General features: G+C 32.9%; 1 protein-coding gene across 3 annotated transcripts in view; it reads right to left on the bottom strand.

Moving 5' to 3' along the window:
- Positions 1–6,654, bottom strand: part of LOC133677535 (uncharacterized) — a 6,702-nt gene extending 48 nt beyond the window's left edge. Inside the window, exons 1-16 of one of the 3 annotated variants that reach the window (XM_062099614.1) lie at positions 6,177–6,651; positions 5,966–6,081; positions 5,650–5,812; positions 5,420–5,530; positions 4,504–5,100; positions 4,111–4,404; positions 3,882–4,034; positions 3,686–3,785; positions 3,494–3,588; positions 3,096–3,287; positions 2,969–3,025; positions 2,823–2,894; positions 2,551–2,649; positions 1,419–1,550; positions 622–795; positions 1–362 (exon numbers count right to left, since the gene is read on the bottom strand). The exon at positions 1–362 is cut by the window's left edge and continues 48 nt beyond it. In XM_062099614.1, coding sequence (XP_061955598.1) covers positions 204–362; positions 622–795; positions 1,419–1,550; positions 2,551–2,649; positions 2,823–2,894; positions 2,969–3,025; positions 3,096–3,287; positions 3,494–3,588; positions 3,686–3,785; positions 3,882–4,034; positions 4,111–4,404; positions 4,504–5,100; positions 5,420–5,530; positions 5,650–5,812; positions 5,966–6,081; positions 6,177–6,548 — 2,886 coding nt within the window. In that variant the 5' untranslated portion in view covers positions 6,549–6,651 and the 3' untranslated portion in view covers positions 1–203. Of the gene's footprint in view, positions 363–621; positions 796–1,418; positions 1,558–2,550; positions 2,650–2,822; positions 2,895–2,968; positions 3,026–3,095; positions 3,288–3,493; positions 3,589–3,685; positions 3,786–3,881; positions 4,035–4,110; positions 5,101–5,419; positions 5,531–5,649; positions 5,813–5,965; positions 6,082–6,176 lie in introns of those variants that run through there. The other 2 variants (XM_062099613.1, XR_009835790.1) reach the window with 2 other exon arrangements.
- Between the last annotated feature and the right edge of the window lie 8,466 nt (positions 6,655–15,120).

Genomic DNA, 15,120 nt, shown 5'->3' with positions numbered 1-15,120 from the left:
ACACTGTTGTAAACCAGGATCTGACACATAAATTCAGGCTTTTACATTAGATAACCTACCTTGCGTTTTTGGGAACACCGAAGACACTTTACTTTTATAGTTGTATTTAAAGTTATTTTCACATTATGTACACAAATGCATACATTCACACATCACATCCCATGGTAGAAGCATCTGCAATCTGAATCAATCCCAACCTAATTTCATCCGAAGGTCTTCCCAAGTCTTGAAGTCACTATCTCAGAGCCAGTGGCAGTCATCAAGTTTCCATTATCAGACATGTAGAAATGGTTGTAGTTAATTCTGGTAACCAAATCAGCCAAATGAGGGAAGTTACCCACGTTGAGTTTCAAAGATAAGACCTGCACGGTCAGAAAACAGCTCTTATTTTCACATTTTCATCTTCAAGAAAAATTAAACAAACATTGTCTTCTCTCATAACCTCAACATGGAACTAGATACATGAAAGCATACATCTATGGCACATATGCACACACATGCCATACTTGTAGCAACCATAAGTGAGATACGAATAGGAAAAGAATAGCACAAGGATCTATAGAATAGTAGTCAGATAAAGATATTTGACAAAAAAAAAAAGGCAGAGAATAAGAAAAATACTCTGAGGAGAAAAGCAATGCAATCATCAAATTGTTTTTCAATCCGTTCCACTTCCATTTCACATCTAGCCTTCATTGCAGAAGCTGCTCCACTGCTACTTAATGTCTGCTGTATGGAGTAGAAATCCAGAGCTAGTCCAAGGATGCTGTTGATTCGGCTAGCAATCAAGGCCCACTGAGTGCAAAAGAAAACAGTAAGTGTGATGGAGAACCAGTTTTGCGGAAAAGGATGTTTTAATACTTTTTTATTTTAGCTGTTTATGTTGGTTGGGACTTCCTCTTAATTTTTGTTATTGACTTTCTTTTTAAAAAGGATGCTATTAGGGTTTTGGTGCCTATTTAAGAGCATCTTTTCTATAATTTACGCAGACTATTGTTAATTGAATTTAACAATATTATCCGACTTTCTCTTCTCTATTTCTTCTCAGTTTATCCCTCTCCTATTGGGACTAACTTTTTTTTATTTTTTTTATCTGCTCTATTTTTCTTTATATCTTTACTACTACCCTGTCCCATATCAGCATATGACCTTTGAACTATTATTTTTTCTCTGCTAAAATTTGGGAACTGAAATCTGGAGAGGCAGTGATGTGCTGTCTACTATGCATATTTTACAATTAGATGTAATACGGAGAACAAGAAGAGAAGTTGAAAACTAGTAATTCCTTTTCCATTATATCATAAATGAACACACCATCGACTACACTAGCCTTCTTCACAATGATAACTGACTTAAAAGAAGGTCCAAGCATGTGAATAGATTGCAAACTCGAAAAGGAAGAGAGATAAATTAAACACCAGCTTATCTGGAACCACGAAGCACTGTCGCTGAATTGATAGTAAATAGGCCTCATGTACTTCAATGACTTCATCCAGAGACCCAGCTACTGCCATACCTTCACAGAGTTCACGCCATGCGCTGTGATATACCTGCAAACTAAATCCTAATCAGAGACCTTTTCTAAACTTGAATGCAGAAAAGGTTTAAGCATAATCAATCAACAGCTCTCAATAAAGGAGCACTTCAATGAGCCCCTCACTGAAATGCGTGATGTGTATGTAATGCAGTTATTTCCTATGATACTTGAGTATTGTCATTTCAACATCAAATAAAGACTTCGATAGAGTACAATGAACACCACTTTGAATCTCGAATGCCAAAGGAGAATGCAAACCATGTGATGAGTTTAAGCCATCTGAACATCTTCTTTAAACAATACAAAATGCCACTGAGTAAACAATACTTCTTTTTTTATTTCCCACATGGTCTCCTAACACCTTCCAGTCCCAGGAGTTGATAAGAAAAAAATGGTAGCAGATAACTTACAGAACCAATATGAAGGCAAAAACTATCTTTGAGTTGGCCAAATGAAAAATACAGTATTAAATTAATATGACTGTGCAGCATAAGCCAACATATAAACTGAAGAAATTAAAAAGCAATACATAGAATGCTATGTCTGTATGTATGGTCATGCCAAAATATAAAGACAAGATCATTGCAGCAACACTGAGTTTTATCATCTAAAACACAAAATACAGACGCAGGCCCATATCTGAAGCAGTGATTAAAGTACATTACAAAACTGCCAGCATGTCGAATTCCAATTAGAAAATAAGGGGCATCACCCACATCCAGTTATCTTCCCAACTATGTCCTAGGAAGGGACTCCGAAGATAGTTCTATCCCTCACAAATTTTATTTTAAGCTTCTGTAGTTCTGATACTGCAAGGTCTCGGTTTGAAGCACAAATCCTGGACTGATGCAGAATACAAAGCTCTTCATGAGAAAATTTGAGAAATAACAAAATTTAACAGTGTAACCATGTGTGGTAGTCAATATCTCAACACCCCAAACTGTTCTAATTTCAAATATGCTTTTCCATGTTTAATGATTGTAAATTCACCCAGGCATTGAGAAGATTCTCACCCTGTCCATGACATACTGGTGAAAGGCATCCACAAAATGTAGGAGTTTCTGTTCCACTAACCAGTGATGCTTGCGGCTATTTGTTGCATTACCTCTACCCTGGAAAAGGTCAGAACAATAACCCAGCTGTAAGACAGTAACAATGACATCGTATTCATGGCCTTTGAAACTATATATTTCCTTGTCTGGAGACTAGAGCTATCTGCTTTCATCAATAAATGAATAACCATATCCAGGATAACATGTAAAAAAAATAATGATAAAAAAAGAACCTTCCACATCCATCTCCGAGCTTTATCTAGAGCAAATTTTGCACGCTTCACCTTCAACAGGAACCCCATTACCTACACCAGACAATCAATAAAAGAAAAGGGAAACTGGATGAAAACTTCAATAGAAGCAAAGTGAAGAGACATACTTGGTTGTACTTCTTGATTGACTCTGTATTCGCAATAAGTTCAAGTGGCCAAGAGACCTGTCACACATTGAACATGAGTACCTGGATTTTTAAGAATAATTCAAGTCTAATCAACTGCATAACAGACCTTGTATGTGAATTTCAGTGAATCAAGGCCATCTATGCCAAAGTTGTGCAGACGACTTTTACGAGGAGTTGAGGAAAGGGTAGGTGTATTAGGCAGCTCATCACTGTCAAAACCATGATTCTTGGTGATGGAAACAACCAAAGAATCTGGAGCACTTAGCAGTGTGCCATCAGCGGAGTTCCGAATGGACTCCTGTGGTCAATAATGGAAATTTATAAAAAGCTAGAGAATTTAATACACGGACAACATGAATATTTGCTAATAGGGGTTCTATATAATTAGTGTTGCAGCCAAAAACCCCATATCAAGAGAAAAACAGCAACAAATCTCCATAAATAATAATCATAGTAGAACTACAAACATTCTTTATGACATGATGGATCATTTAAATGGATCACCTGCAATATAGTGTTTAACTCAAAATCATCATCCCAAGTTTCTCCTTTGTCCAGCTTACCAAAAATCACAGTCAAAAAGTGCTGCAGTAAATCACCTAAAGATAGCAACACATCAACAAACACGTTAGAAAAACTTCAGATGCCTGGCACCCAACGTGAGCAAGAGCCGAGAGGTTAAGTCCTAGAAGATACCTGAACCTAACAAGTATATGGCACGCAATACTGCAAGTTCATCCATCAATCTCCATTCATTCATTAATTTTGACAAAATGAGCCCGCCAATATAATCCACCTATGACATAAAATAATTAAAAGATTTTGAGTACATCAACAACGAACTTGGCACAATAAGAAATCAAAGTTCCATAGAACAGGTTCAAGAAGCTACCTGTTTCTTAATGTAGAAAGTTAGGCATTCCTGTATAATAGCCACTGGAAGTGGAGTTGTTCTTGGTTCAACACTTTGAAACCAACTAAGAACTCTTGAAATAAGGGTGCTATTTTTTTGGAAAGGCAAAAGCTCTGACATTCGTTTATCATCCTGTTTCAAAATTACATGTAAAACTCAAAGCACTCCTCAGGAATTCTCTCTAAAGAGATAATCAATCAAGAATTACCTGAAAAGAAGGAAGAACAGTGGGAAAAGGAAACAAGACTTCCAACAGTTTGGTGTCATTCTGTGAATCATCATAATCAGATACACCAAATTGAAAACCAAAGGCATAGTCTGTTCCTTTGACAGCAGAAACTGGCCCATTTTCTCCACCAAATATGGCCTGTCGTAAGACCTCGTCATTCAAAGGAGGTAGGTAGAAATTTTTAGATAAGTTCAACATTTTCCAGGAATCTCTATTCTTGTCAAGCAAACTTTGACATGCAGTGATAGCTGGATTTTCTGGAAAGAATGTTCCCTGTAGGGGAAATTCATCCACAGCACCAGTTTTCATGCGCTCTTCCTCCAAATCAGAAAAATCAATCCCAAAATTGTGTGCACATTCTAAATCAATCACCTTTCTCTGCAGTAATGTATTAATCAAGAACTTGTGCAAGCCTTCGTCATCTTTGTTCTCCTCCTTTCTGATTATGGCAGACACCAAAGGAGCGGCACTCTTTGATTTACTTTGCTCATTTTGCAAGAAGTATCTGAAAATATGATCACCGTGGCCTATAAGACCTGCTACTGATACACAAAAAATCTCCGACAAGGTTAACCCTGCAAAGGTCTGTCGGCAAATGCTTAAACCACTATCATCACTAGAACCTCCAAAAACATTAATATCTGTATGTCTCCTTTTTTCAAACATCATTGAGAATGAAATAGGAACATGGCGGATCAGCTGCAATGATTTTCCAGCAGAGACAATTGACTTAGAAATTTCCTTAATAAACAAAGGACACACTAGAAGTTCCTTTACGTTAAGCTCTTTTCTTTTTTTGAACTCAGAAAAAGGAATAGAATCTTTTTCACCCATTCCTGTCTTGTTATTTGATAAAGGTATTGAAGAATTAATATGTAACTTCCTGCACTGTAATCGTCTCAACTGATAGCTCTTCTCCCAGAACTCGGACTTATCAACTGAGATTGCCCTGTTTGCATAAAAGAACATCTGCAAAGAATAAGTCACTTTATACAGTCATTGTTTAACTCTTCCGGTACCTTTATAGGATAAGTTGAGAGAAGTATAATCGTTCATTACAAGTAAATACACACTGATCCAAACAGTTGCAGAAACCGAAAAGAAGTTCCCAAAAAAAAAATCAGCAAAGAGTTCAAGAAGACCAGCTCTCACAGGATCTTCAGTAAAGAAATTTACATTGAAAAAAACATATTATTCCATAGAGTGCGACACAGGAAACTACTAATTAAATGAAACCATTTTAGAATTCAGAGTTTGGTATATAACAAAAGGTTTGAACCTAAATTACCTCTTCAAAAGGATCGTCAAGTGTTCCTTCGAAAAGCCATGAATCAAGACCTTCAATATAGGGTACTAAACTCCCCACAAACATATTGAGTAGCATGAGATACTCTTCCACCTGGAGTTAACAGAAATTTTGCATTTCAAAAGGAATGGTGTAAACCAGAAGAACCCACGAGAAATTACAAAAAAAATAAAATAAAATTGGTTGGTTGGATGATAGAAAGTAGTCCCAACCTCACCACCTTGCACGAGACAAACTTGATCCAGTTTCGTGTAAAGATAGTCAAGGATATGAACAGCAATTTCAACAGGTGGAACAGATGAATTAGGCTCAAAACACACTTGGGGGATGGCTCCATGGACAATTTGAAATAAATATTCAGCAGCTGAGCAGAGACTAATATCAACAAAATTCATCAGTAAATGAAACAAACTCATAGTGGCAAGCATGGTGTAATCGGAATAACATAACGAAACCATTTCCTATTTCCAATCAAATACACGAAAAAAGAATCCAGGAATGCTGAAGAGGAGGAGAGAGGAGAGGAACCTTGATAAAGAACTAGACAATCCCAATAAAGTAGGAGTAAATTCGTTTCCAAAATCTTCTTGTTCGTTAGAATGGCACATCTTCATTTCTTCCTTCAAAGCAACATCTCTCATCCTCTAGAATAAAAAAATAAAAAACAGATACAAGAATAATATTCAATCAATCCGATTAATTAAAAAAAGAAGTAAAGAAAAATAAATGTAGTAGGTACCAGAAGGCAGTGAGAAGCGACAGACGCAAATGCCCTCAAAGTGGGAAGAGCATAATAAGAGTGTGGAAGATTGAGACGAAGATGGACGAGTTGCAAGCAAGTGGCAGCGTAGGTGAAGCGAGATAGAAGGTTGTGAAGGGTTGAGTGGGAAAGGTGAGTGACATAAATCCCAACATTGGCAACACAAAAACACTGCCCACTTTGGTCCCAGTAGAAAAGGGAACTGGACAGACCTTGCATCATTTGAACAACACCCCGTACCAGATCCACTTCGCTTGTCTTCCTCGTCAAGGGGATGATTGGAGTCGCATAATGTATGCCTTCACCCAGATTTCGAAATGTTTCTTCTCTTTGGGTTTGTGGGGCAAACATGCTTCCTTTGCTTGCTTCTTCAATCAAGTTTTTGCAATTGAAGAGGGGAGGGAGGGAGGGTTGCTTCAACCTTTCTGTTTTACCGGTCTGTCACCGTACTAGACACAAGCGAACTTGGATCCGGTAATTATGAGGTTTTTTTTTTTTTTTTTTTTTTTTGAATTGTGCTCTCGAAGGCAGAAAGAAAAATGTAAATTTTTAAAATATTTTTTTATTTTAAAATTATATTTTTTTATTTTAAAAAATTATTTTTAATATTAGCATATCAAAATAATTTAAAAATATTAAAAATATATTAATTTAAATCAAAATAAAAAAATTTCAAAATTTTTCAAAAGCAATTTTAAACTGTAGTGCCAAACACTACCAAAGCATAAAATGATTGGCCCAAGAATTGCTATAGTGGACTCTTTGACATCGAATCGTCTGCTGTTTATTTTTTATTTAAAAATATATTAAAATAAAAAAAAATTATTTTTGATATTAGTGCATCAAAATAATTTAAAAACATCAAAAAATATTAATTCAAAGTAAATAAAATAAAAATACATAATTTTTTTCAAAAACACTTTTGAAACGCAAAAATAAACATAACTTATATCAGACTCGAACACACATCTTGAATCTAGTAATCATGCAAGGTCCAAGCATCTTGGTTCAACAAGCTTGTCATACTCAATTGTTGTTGTTGTTATTTTTAGCATTATTAAAATGATTATTATTGTTGTTATTCTTGTTGTTGTTAGTAAACTTGAGTCATGCATGTTTGTCTGATTCAAATAACGTGGGTCTGACATGGTTGTTGTTATTATTATTATTATTATTATTATTATTTGTATAATTATTATTGTTGTTGTTGTTGTTGTTAGTGAACCTGAGTCGGGCATGTTGCTTGACCCAAGTAAATATGGGTCGGGCATGTTGCTGGACCCAAGTAAACGTGGGTCGGGGATGTTGGGCAAACCTAAGGTGCTTCAGTCTGGCATGATTATTGTTAGTATTGTTGTTAGTATTAGTATTATTATTATGATTGTTGTTGTTGTTGTTATTTTTATTCTTATTATTATGATTGTTGTTGTTGTTGTTATTCTTATTCTTATTATTATTGTTATTATTATTGTTGTTGTTGTTATTATTATTGTTGTTGTTGTTGTTGTTGTTATTCTTATTATTATTGTTGTTGTTGTTGTTGTTGTTGTTGTTGTTGTTGTTGTTAGTATTAGTATTAGTTTGATTATTATTATTGTTATTAGTATTAGTATGATTATTATTGTTGTTGCTTTTTATTATTATTATTATTATTATTAGTAGTAGTAGTATTTGTATGATTATTATTATTATTATTGCTACTACTGTTGTTATTGTTATTCTCGTTTTTATTATTAGTATAATTACTATTATTGTTATTATTATTAGAGAACTTGAGTCAGGCATCTTGTCTACCTCAAGTTAGGTATGCATGTCAGACTCAAGTACTTATATCAGGCATGCTTACCAGATCTAAACCCTTTAGGTCTCGCATGGTTTGTCTAACATAAGGTACTTGGATATGGTATGATTGTTGTTATTATTTGTATGATTATTGTTGTTGTTATTATTTTTAGTAGCATTAGTATGATTATTATTAATATTCTTGTTATTATTATTATTTATTATTGTTGTTGTTGTTATCGTTGTTATTAATGGTGAAGTTGAGTCAAGCATTAGCCAGACCTAAGTAAACTAGGGTCAAGAACTGGAGTCAGACATGGTTTGTCAGACCTAATGTGCTTGGGTTTGACATGGTTATTGTTATTATTGTTGCTGTTATTGTTGTTATTAGTATTATTATTAGTATGATTATTGTTGTTGTTGTTGTTGTTGTTGTTGTTGTTGTTCTTATTATAATTCATATTATTATTATTATTATTATTAGTGAACTATGGGTCAAACATGTTGTCAAACCTAAAAAAAACTTGGGTCTAGCATGACGCTTGACTCAAGTAAACGTATGTTAGCCCCAACTAAACTTGGGTAAAGCATGCTTTCCAAACCCAAGTAAACGTGGGTCTGGCATGTGGATCAGACATGCTTATCAGACCCAAGCATCTTGGGTTTAGCATGGTTGTTGTTGTTGTTGTTGTCGTTTTTATTCTTATTATTGTTTTTGTTTTTGTTTTATTATTATTATTATTGTTATTATTAGTATGTTTTTCTTATTATTCTTATTCTTATTCTTTTAATTATTAGTCTTGTTATTATTATTATTATTGTTGTTGTTGTTGTTGTTGTTTTATTATTCTTGTTAATATAGTTTTTTATTATTATTAGTTTGATTATTATTACCGTTGTTTTTATTATTTTTATTTTTCATAGTATTGGTATGATTATTATTGTTGTTGTTGTTCTTATTCTTATTATTATTTTTATTCTTGTTATTATTGTTTTATTATTAGTATGATTATTATTATTGTTAATGAGGTATGTTTGCTAGACCCATGCAACATGGGTCTAGCATAAAGAGATAACAAGGATGAAGAGTAAAGATTTTAACATGAAAAGACAAAACAAAGAGAGAAAGAGGGGAAAAAAGAGCTGGTGACAACAAAGAGAAAGAGAAAGAGAAGTTGAAATATTAAGAGAGGAAAGAGCTTTCAAGTGGTAGAAGACACAACTAAGACAAACCTATAACCTTTCTAGAACAATTTCAAAATGTTTGGGGTAAGTTATATGTAGAAAATCACAGCCCTAGATTAAGTTCTTGAGGATTTGTCTGGATATGTTTAAGAAATGATGGGAAAGGGAAGAGAGATGGAGAGGAGTGTGGTGATGTCCTTAATTAAAACAAGAACAAAAAGACCAAGTTAAGGCTTACAAGCCTTCAGCCAAATAGAAATATGAAGGGAGGAATGCATCTTTAAAACTAGTTATGCATACATGTTAAAAATAACAATGTAGAAAATCCCACAAGATGTATGATGTGCCGGAAAGTTTAGACTCATGAACAAACCCTTGTTACTTTTACTTTTGTGAAGCCTAATTTTGAGTAAATTATATTTTCAATTATGATTGTTGGTGTGAAGATAAATTATGTAAGTGAATGTGGTTAAAGAAAAGAATGAAATGCATGAAAATAATGATTCTATATGCTAGACATCAAAATTGGAAAAATCTGGGTTGTGTTGATTTGTTAGTTGTGACAAGAGTCTGATATAGTTAAAGGTATAATTTGGTAAAATTTCCTTCATGAAAGTTGTGTAATTGAATGTTTGCTTTTAAATGGAATTGGAATCATCTGAGTTAGAGTTGTAGAGCCCTAGATGTTGGTAGAAAACCATAGACAAGTTAGAATTGGAAAATTCTAGGCACCATGAACACCAAACCTTGAGCTAGGATTCTGTACATGTAATTGTAAGAGTTTGGGGTAAATGTTGATGCAACCATATTATTCAATAGTTTCACCTACATTTAACTAGTGTTTTGCCTATGTTTTATATATAAAATGCCTTAATATTCTTTGTTTTATGTTTTGAAGGCATTTTTGGATGAAAGATGCAAAAAGGAGTAAATTGGAGATAATTGGCAGATTTGACATTCAGTCGATATTTTATGCAGAGCGTGAGCTCTAGAGGTTGAAATGAAGTGATTCTAGTGGAATTAAAAAGGTAACATCCATACCTTTCTGGACATCTAAGGCAAGAAAATAAAATAAGGAAGAGCATGGAAATCGCAAAGTCAAATCTCGCAATCTGCCAATGTTGACCTTTGGTCATTCCAACTTGAATATCTAGAGCTACAGAAGTCCAATTGATGCAAACTCAATTTTTTGGATTCATAACTCAAATTTCTATAAACGTTTGAAATTTCAGCCAAAAACGATGTCATATGAGGGAGATATGATTTTTCAAAAATAACATCTGAATTCTGCCAGCAAACAGGTTTCGTGAAGAAACGAGTTCAAATTACGTTCCGAAGCATCTAAACCGATATCCAAGTTTTTATTTCAGTAATTTAGCTCCTTTAAGTCAAAGCTTGAAGATTTCATGCAAGGCTCTTTTTTTTTTTTTTAGAAAAATAGTTATTGAAGTACTTAAATGTAAACAGTCTACTTAATGGAGGACTATTTTGTAAAATAGAGACCTAGGGTTTCCTAGGATATAAAAAGAATGAAAGAAGAGAAAGGGGACAGGCAGCTAAGAAGAGTAAAACGCCCTCTTCCTCTAAGAAACCCTAAATTATGCATTATTCCTTCTTTTTGATTAGTTGTTCAACAAACATACAAGGCTAAACAATTTTTCTTGGTTGCAAGGACACAAAAACCTTCGGATTTCAAGAACTGTGAGATTTATTTTACCTTTTCTTTTCAGTTTATATGATGAATATGTTTGTTCTCCTATACTTATTTTTCCTATGATTGTTTATTTTAATTGCTAGAGCGGACTCTAAGTTATTATTGTAGACAATCTATTGCCAAGTTTGATATCAAAACTAGAGTTGTGGTATATGAACTTATAAAGCAAATGAGTTTAATAATTGCGGCGGATCGTTATTAATCTTAGGGAGAACATTTAATCAAATCAAACATAGACTGCAGACAGTTATGTTTTCTTGATTAATCAACTTATTTAGTTCTTAAAGCTGCCATTGAATTAAATTACTAGTGCGGACACTGTGGTTGTTTGATGGTTAGGGTTAGTTATACGGCGGATCCGTTAACTAACCAATGTTAAGAAGAGATAAATATTCAGAATATAAATTGATGTTTCGTTTCCATGATCAGTTCTGATTTCTGTAGGTGGATGTGTGCTTGTGACCAAGATTTGTTCTCTTGATAATTTTCTGATTTTATTCAATTTTGTTTGATAGTTTTCTGTTTTCTTTTGCTTTAGCCTAAATAACGTCCAAACCCCCCCAAATTGCATATCATCTAGCATAAAAATCTGACTTGAATTTTCCTCGTGGAATCGACCCCTTGCTTGCTCTATACTATCTTGTGTGTTGTGTTTGAAGCTAGGGTAATTAATTTGTGCGACCGCGACATCGCAACAAATGTCTTCATGAAAGATGTGTGTCATTATATTAGCTTTTACATGATGTAATCCTTGTTCCATTTGGAGTTATAGAACTCCAAATATGGATAAAACACTTGGCAAGGGTCGAACTGTTATGTCACAGGACAACCCCACCTAACAATGTACTGCGACAAATTTAAACTTATAAACGACAGAACTGGGTTGAACCTTTACATCTCAGATGTGCGAGTGTGTCTTAGATTACTATGAAAATAAGCCTCAAAGGAAAATAAGACCCACAACTTTAGTGGAGGAAGAGACCCCAAACAACATTTTAGTTCATTTATCATATGTTGTTTAAATATAATGAATTTGAGATAAAATTTTATAGAAGAATATCCTTATAAAAAAATAAAGATGAGTATCTGAACTCGTTAAAACATATATTGACAAAATATATTATGGTACAAGTCCAACATTGGCTTTCGCTCACTACGAAAGCAGCCCAAATTTAATGGTTTCCATTATTTCAAAAACAAGTCCAACATTGGCTTTTGCTCACTGCGAAAGCAACCCAAACTCAACAGTTTTTGTCATTTGGAAACTAGTCCAACATTGGCTTTCCCTCACTGTGAATAACGGAAACCATTGAGTTTGGGTTGCTTTCGCAATGAGCGAAAACCAATGTTGGACTTGTTTTTGAAATGACAAAAATCATTAAATTTGGGTTGCTTTCGCAGTGAGCGAAAGTTAATGTCGGACTTGTTTTCTGTAATGGCGGGAACCCTTGAATTTAGGTTGCTTTCGTGGTGAGCGAAAGCCAATATTGGAATTACTCCCGAAATTGTGAAAACCATTGAATTTGGGTTATCTTCGTGATAAACAAAAGACGAAGTTGGATATGTTTTTGGAGCCGTGGAAAACCATTGGAATTGGAACTTCCCTTTACATAGGGTAAAGGTCAATGTTAGAATTAAATGTTGGCATTCGTTTCCGTAGTGCTGGAGAACGATAAGTTTTGAGTTACCTCTGATACATGAATTCTAGAAATTTTATCTTATATGACTAGAAACTTATATCCTAATGTATTTAGATGTTGTTATGTAGTTGTTATAAGGGATATGACTATTATATGTGAGGGAATTTCCTTAAAATACCATGAGAGGATGCGAATTTTCACTTTCGATACTCTTAAAAGACAGGACTAAGTTTCTTTAAAATCTGAAAATCTTGCTTAATTAAATCTTGTTGTAGGACCTTCATGCACCGGCAAACCAAATAACTGGAAGATAGAAGGATTTCAGGGCTTTAAAAATCTTTTTTTGTGCATGTAATAGATCATATAATCTGAAGCACTAACTCCCTTTTTGCAACATTATTATTTCACTTAAATTTCCTATATATTGGAGTCCTCTGGTGTATGTTTTCAAGTAGAATGATAGTACAAAAAAAAAAAAAACAATGATCTATATATATGTTCCCTTTTCTTAAGTTGAACTGCTTTATCCGCAATTATATCTATATCTATACCTATACGTGTATGTCTTAGGTAAATTAAGCATAACTATTAATAATTCTTCTTTTGATTTATTGTATGTTTGAAGTTTTACTGCTGAGAATATGTGTGACCTAAATGCCGAAAAGTGACCGAACTGTGAAATATTGAAATATTTTGAGTAATGAAATTGGATGAATAACTAGTGTGGTTATGGAAGCCTTAAAAGACAGGTAACAATCGATAACTTGGTATGCTTAATTATAAGGGAAACCTTGCTGAAAATTTCACCAGAAATTTTATTAACCACCAAATGATTCTAAAATAATAATAATAAAACATTCATACTTTTGTTATTACGATTATCATGCATATTATGTTTTGTCAGAATGAGATGTTAGAATATATATGCTAAGAAAGAGATTTGACCATCATTATGCTTAACAATGACCTATTAAAAGTACAATTTAAAGTCAAATAGAGACATAAGCTCACATTATTATACTATACTTTAAAAGGCGTGGGAAAAACACTATATATTTACTGTGGATATAGACTCATTGCATTGTAGACCACACTGTAAACATAAAGTGTTTGTACCGTGGACGACATTATAGCGTCATAGAGGTGTTACTTTTGCTGTTTTTTAGTTAAAAAGTGTTACTAGGGGCATTATCTTTTACATATCCTATGCCAAAAACTGTTGGATCTGGCTTGACAGCCAAACCCAATGTGTATTGGATATGGCTTGGAAGCCAAACTCAAATCGCTTCCAAAAGATGTTAGGTCTGACTTAGTAGCCAGAGCTAAAGAGATTGGGTCTGGATGCCGAGCCAAACCCATAGAGATTGGGTCTGGTTTTCCAAGACCTTTTTTCTTTTAAAATATTTTTAATTTTATTTTTTTTCATACGGTAAAGAGAAAATAAATTGATAAGACTTATTTTATATTGTATAAAAGTTGGATGATGAAAACTTTTTTCATTTGAGGTTGGGTTGAATTTCTTTATCAAAGCATTTTTGTTTTTGCATTTCAAAAAACTTTGAATTATTTTATTTTATTTTTAATTCAAATTATTATTTTTTGATGTTTTTCTTGCTCATTGCCAGACCTAGGGATATTAGGTCTGGCTCGGCCACATACCTAATAACATTGGGTCTGGCTTCGTAACCGAACCCAATGATATTGGGTCTGGCTCCGCAGCCACACCTAAAACATTTAAAATCATGTTTTTTTTTTTTATATTTGAAATAAAGTTGTTATTGACCTATATATATATATATTTTAAAAAATAATACATAAATATCAAAAAATATTAATTTGAAGTAAATAATTTTTTTAATATTTTTTTAAAAGTATTTTTGAAACGTAAAAACAAATATGTTTTAATAAGAAAATTCAATCAAACCTAAAATGAAAAAAAAAATTATCATCACCCAACTTTTATATAATATAAAAAAATCACATCAATTTATTTTCTCTTTACAATATGGAAAAAAATTCAATAAGAGAAAAGAAAAGAAAATTTAAAAAGAAAAAAAATAAAATTAGAAATATCTTAAAGGAAGAAAATTAAAGGGAAAAAAATTAGTAATCAGTATATTAAACACAGCTTTGCCATGCGCTATTTATAGTGTTATTTTAGAAAATATTTTATTTAAAGATGATAATATCATAAATATATTTTATATTTTTAACTCAATTCAAATATTTTAATATTTTTTAAAAAATATTATTAACCCTGGTCAAACGTGTATATATATTCCGTCAAATATACTAACCTATATCATGACCTTGTACTTGAATTGAATTGAACATACGAGTATACATGTCCAATCCCAAAACTATCATGCTCGCTAAATTTTTTTTTAAAAAACATTAAAGAAGGTTAAATGAGTAGATAAATAAGCTATTCATATTAATTAGTTTGATGAGGATTGAGATGCCTCTTAACTAACATTAAGCATGTTTGTTAGTTTGAACTCAACTCATTCAAATGTATTTTATTTTTGATCTACACTCTAAAATTTTAAACTTGAAAATCAAAAGCTTATATTTTTTATAAATATTTTTAGAATTTTTCTTG

Source organism: Populus nigra, chromosome 17, assembly GCF_951802175.1.
Source record: "Populus nigra chromosome 17, ddPopNigr1.1, whole genome shotgun sequence".
NCBI classification, from domain to species: domain Eukaryota; kingdom Viridiplantae; phylum Streptophyta; class Magnoliopsida; order Malpighiales; family Salicaceae; genus Populus; species Populus nigra.
This window is presented reverse-complemented; position numbering and strand designations above follow the sequence as displayed.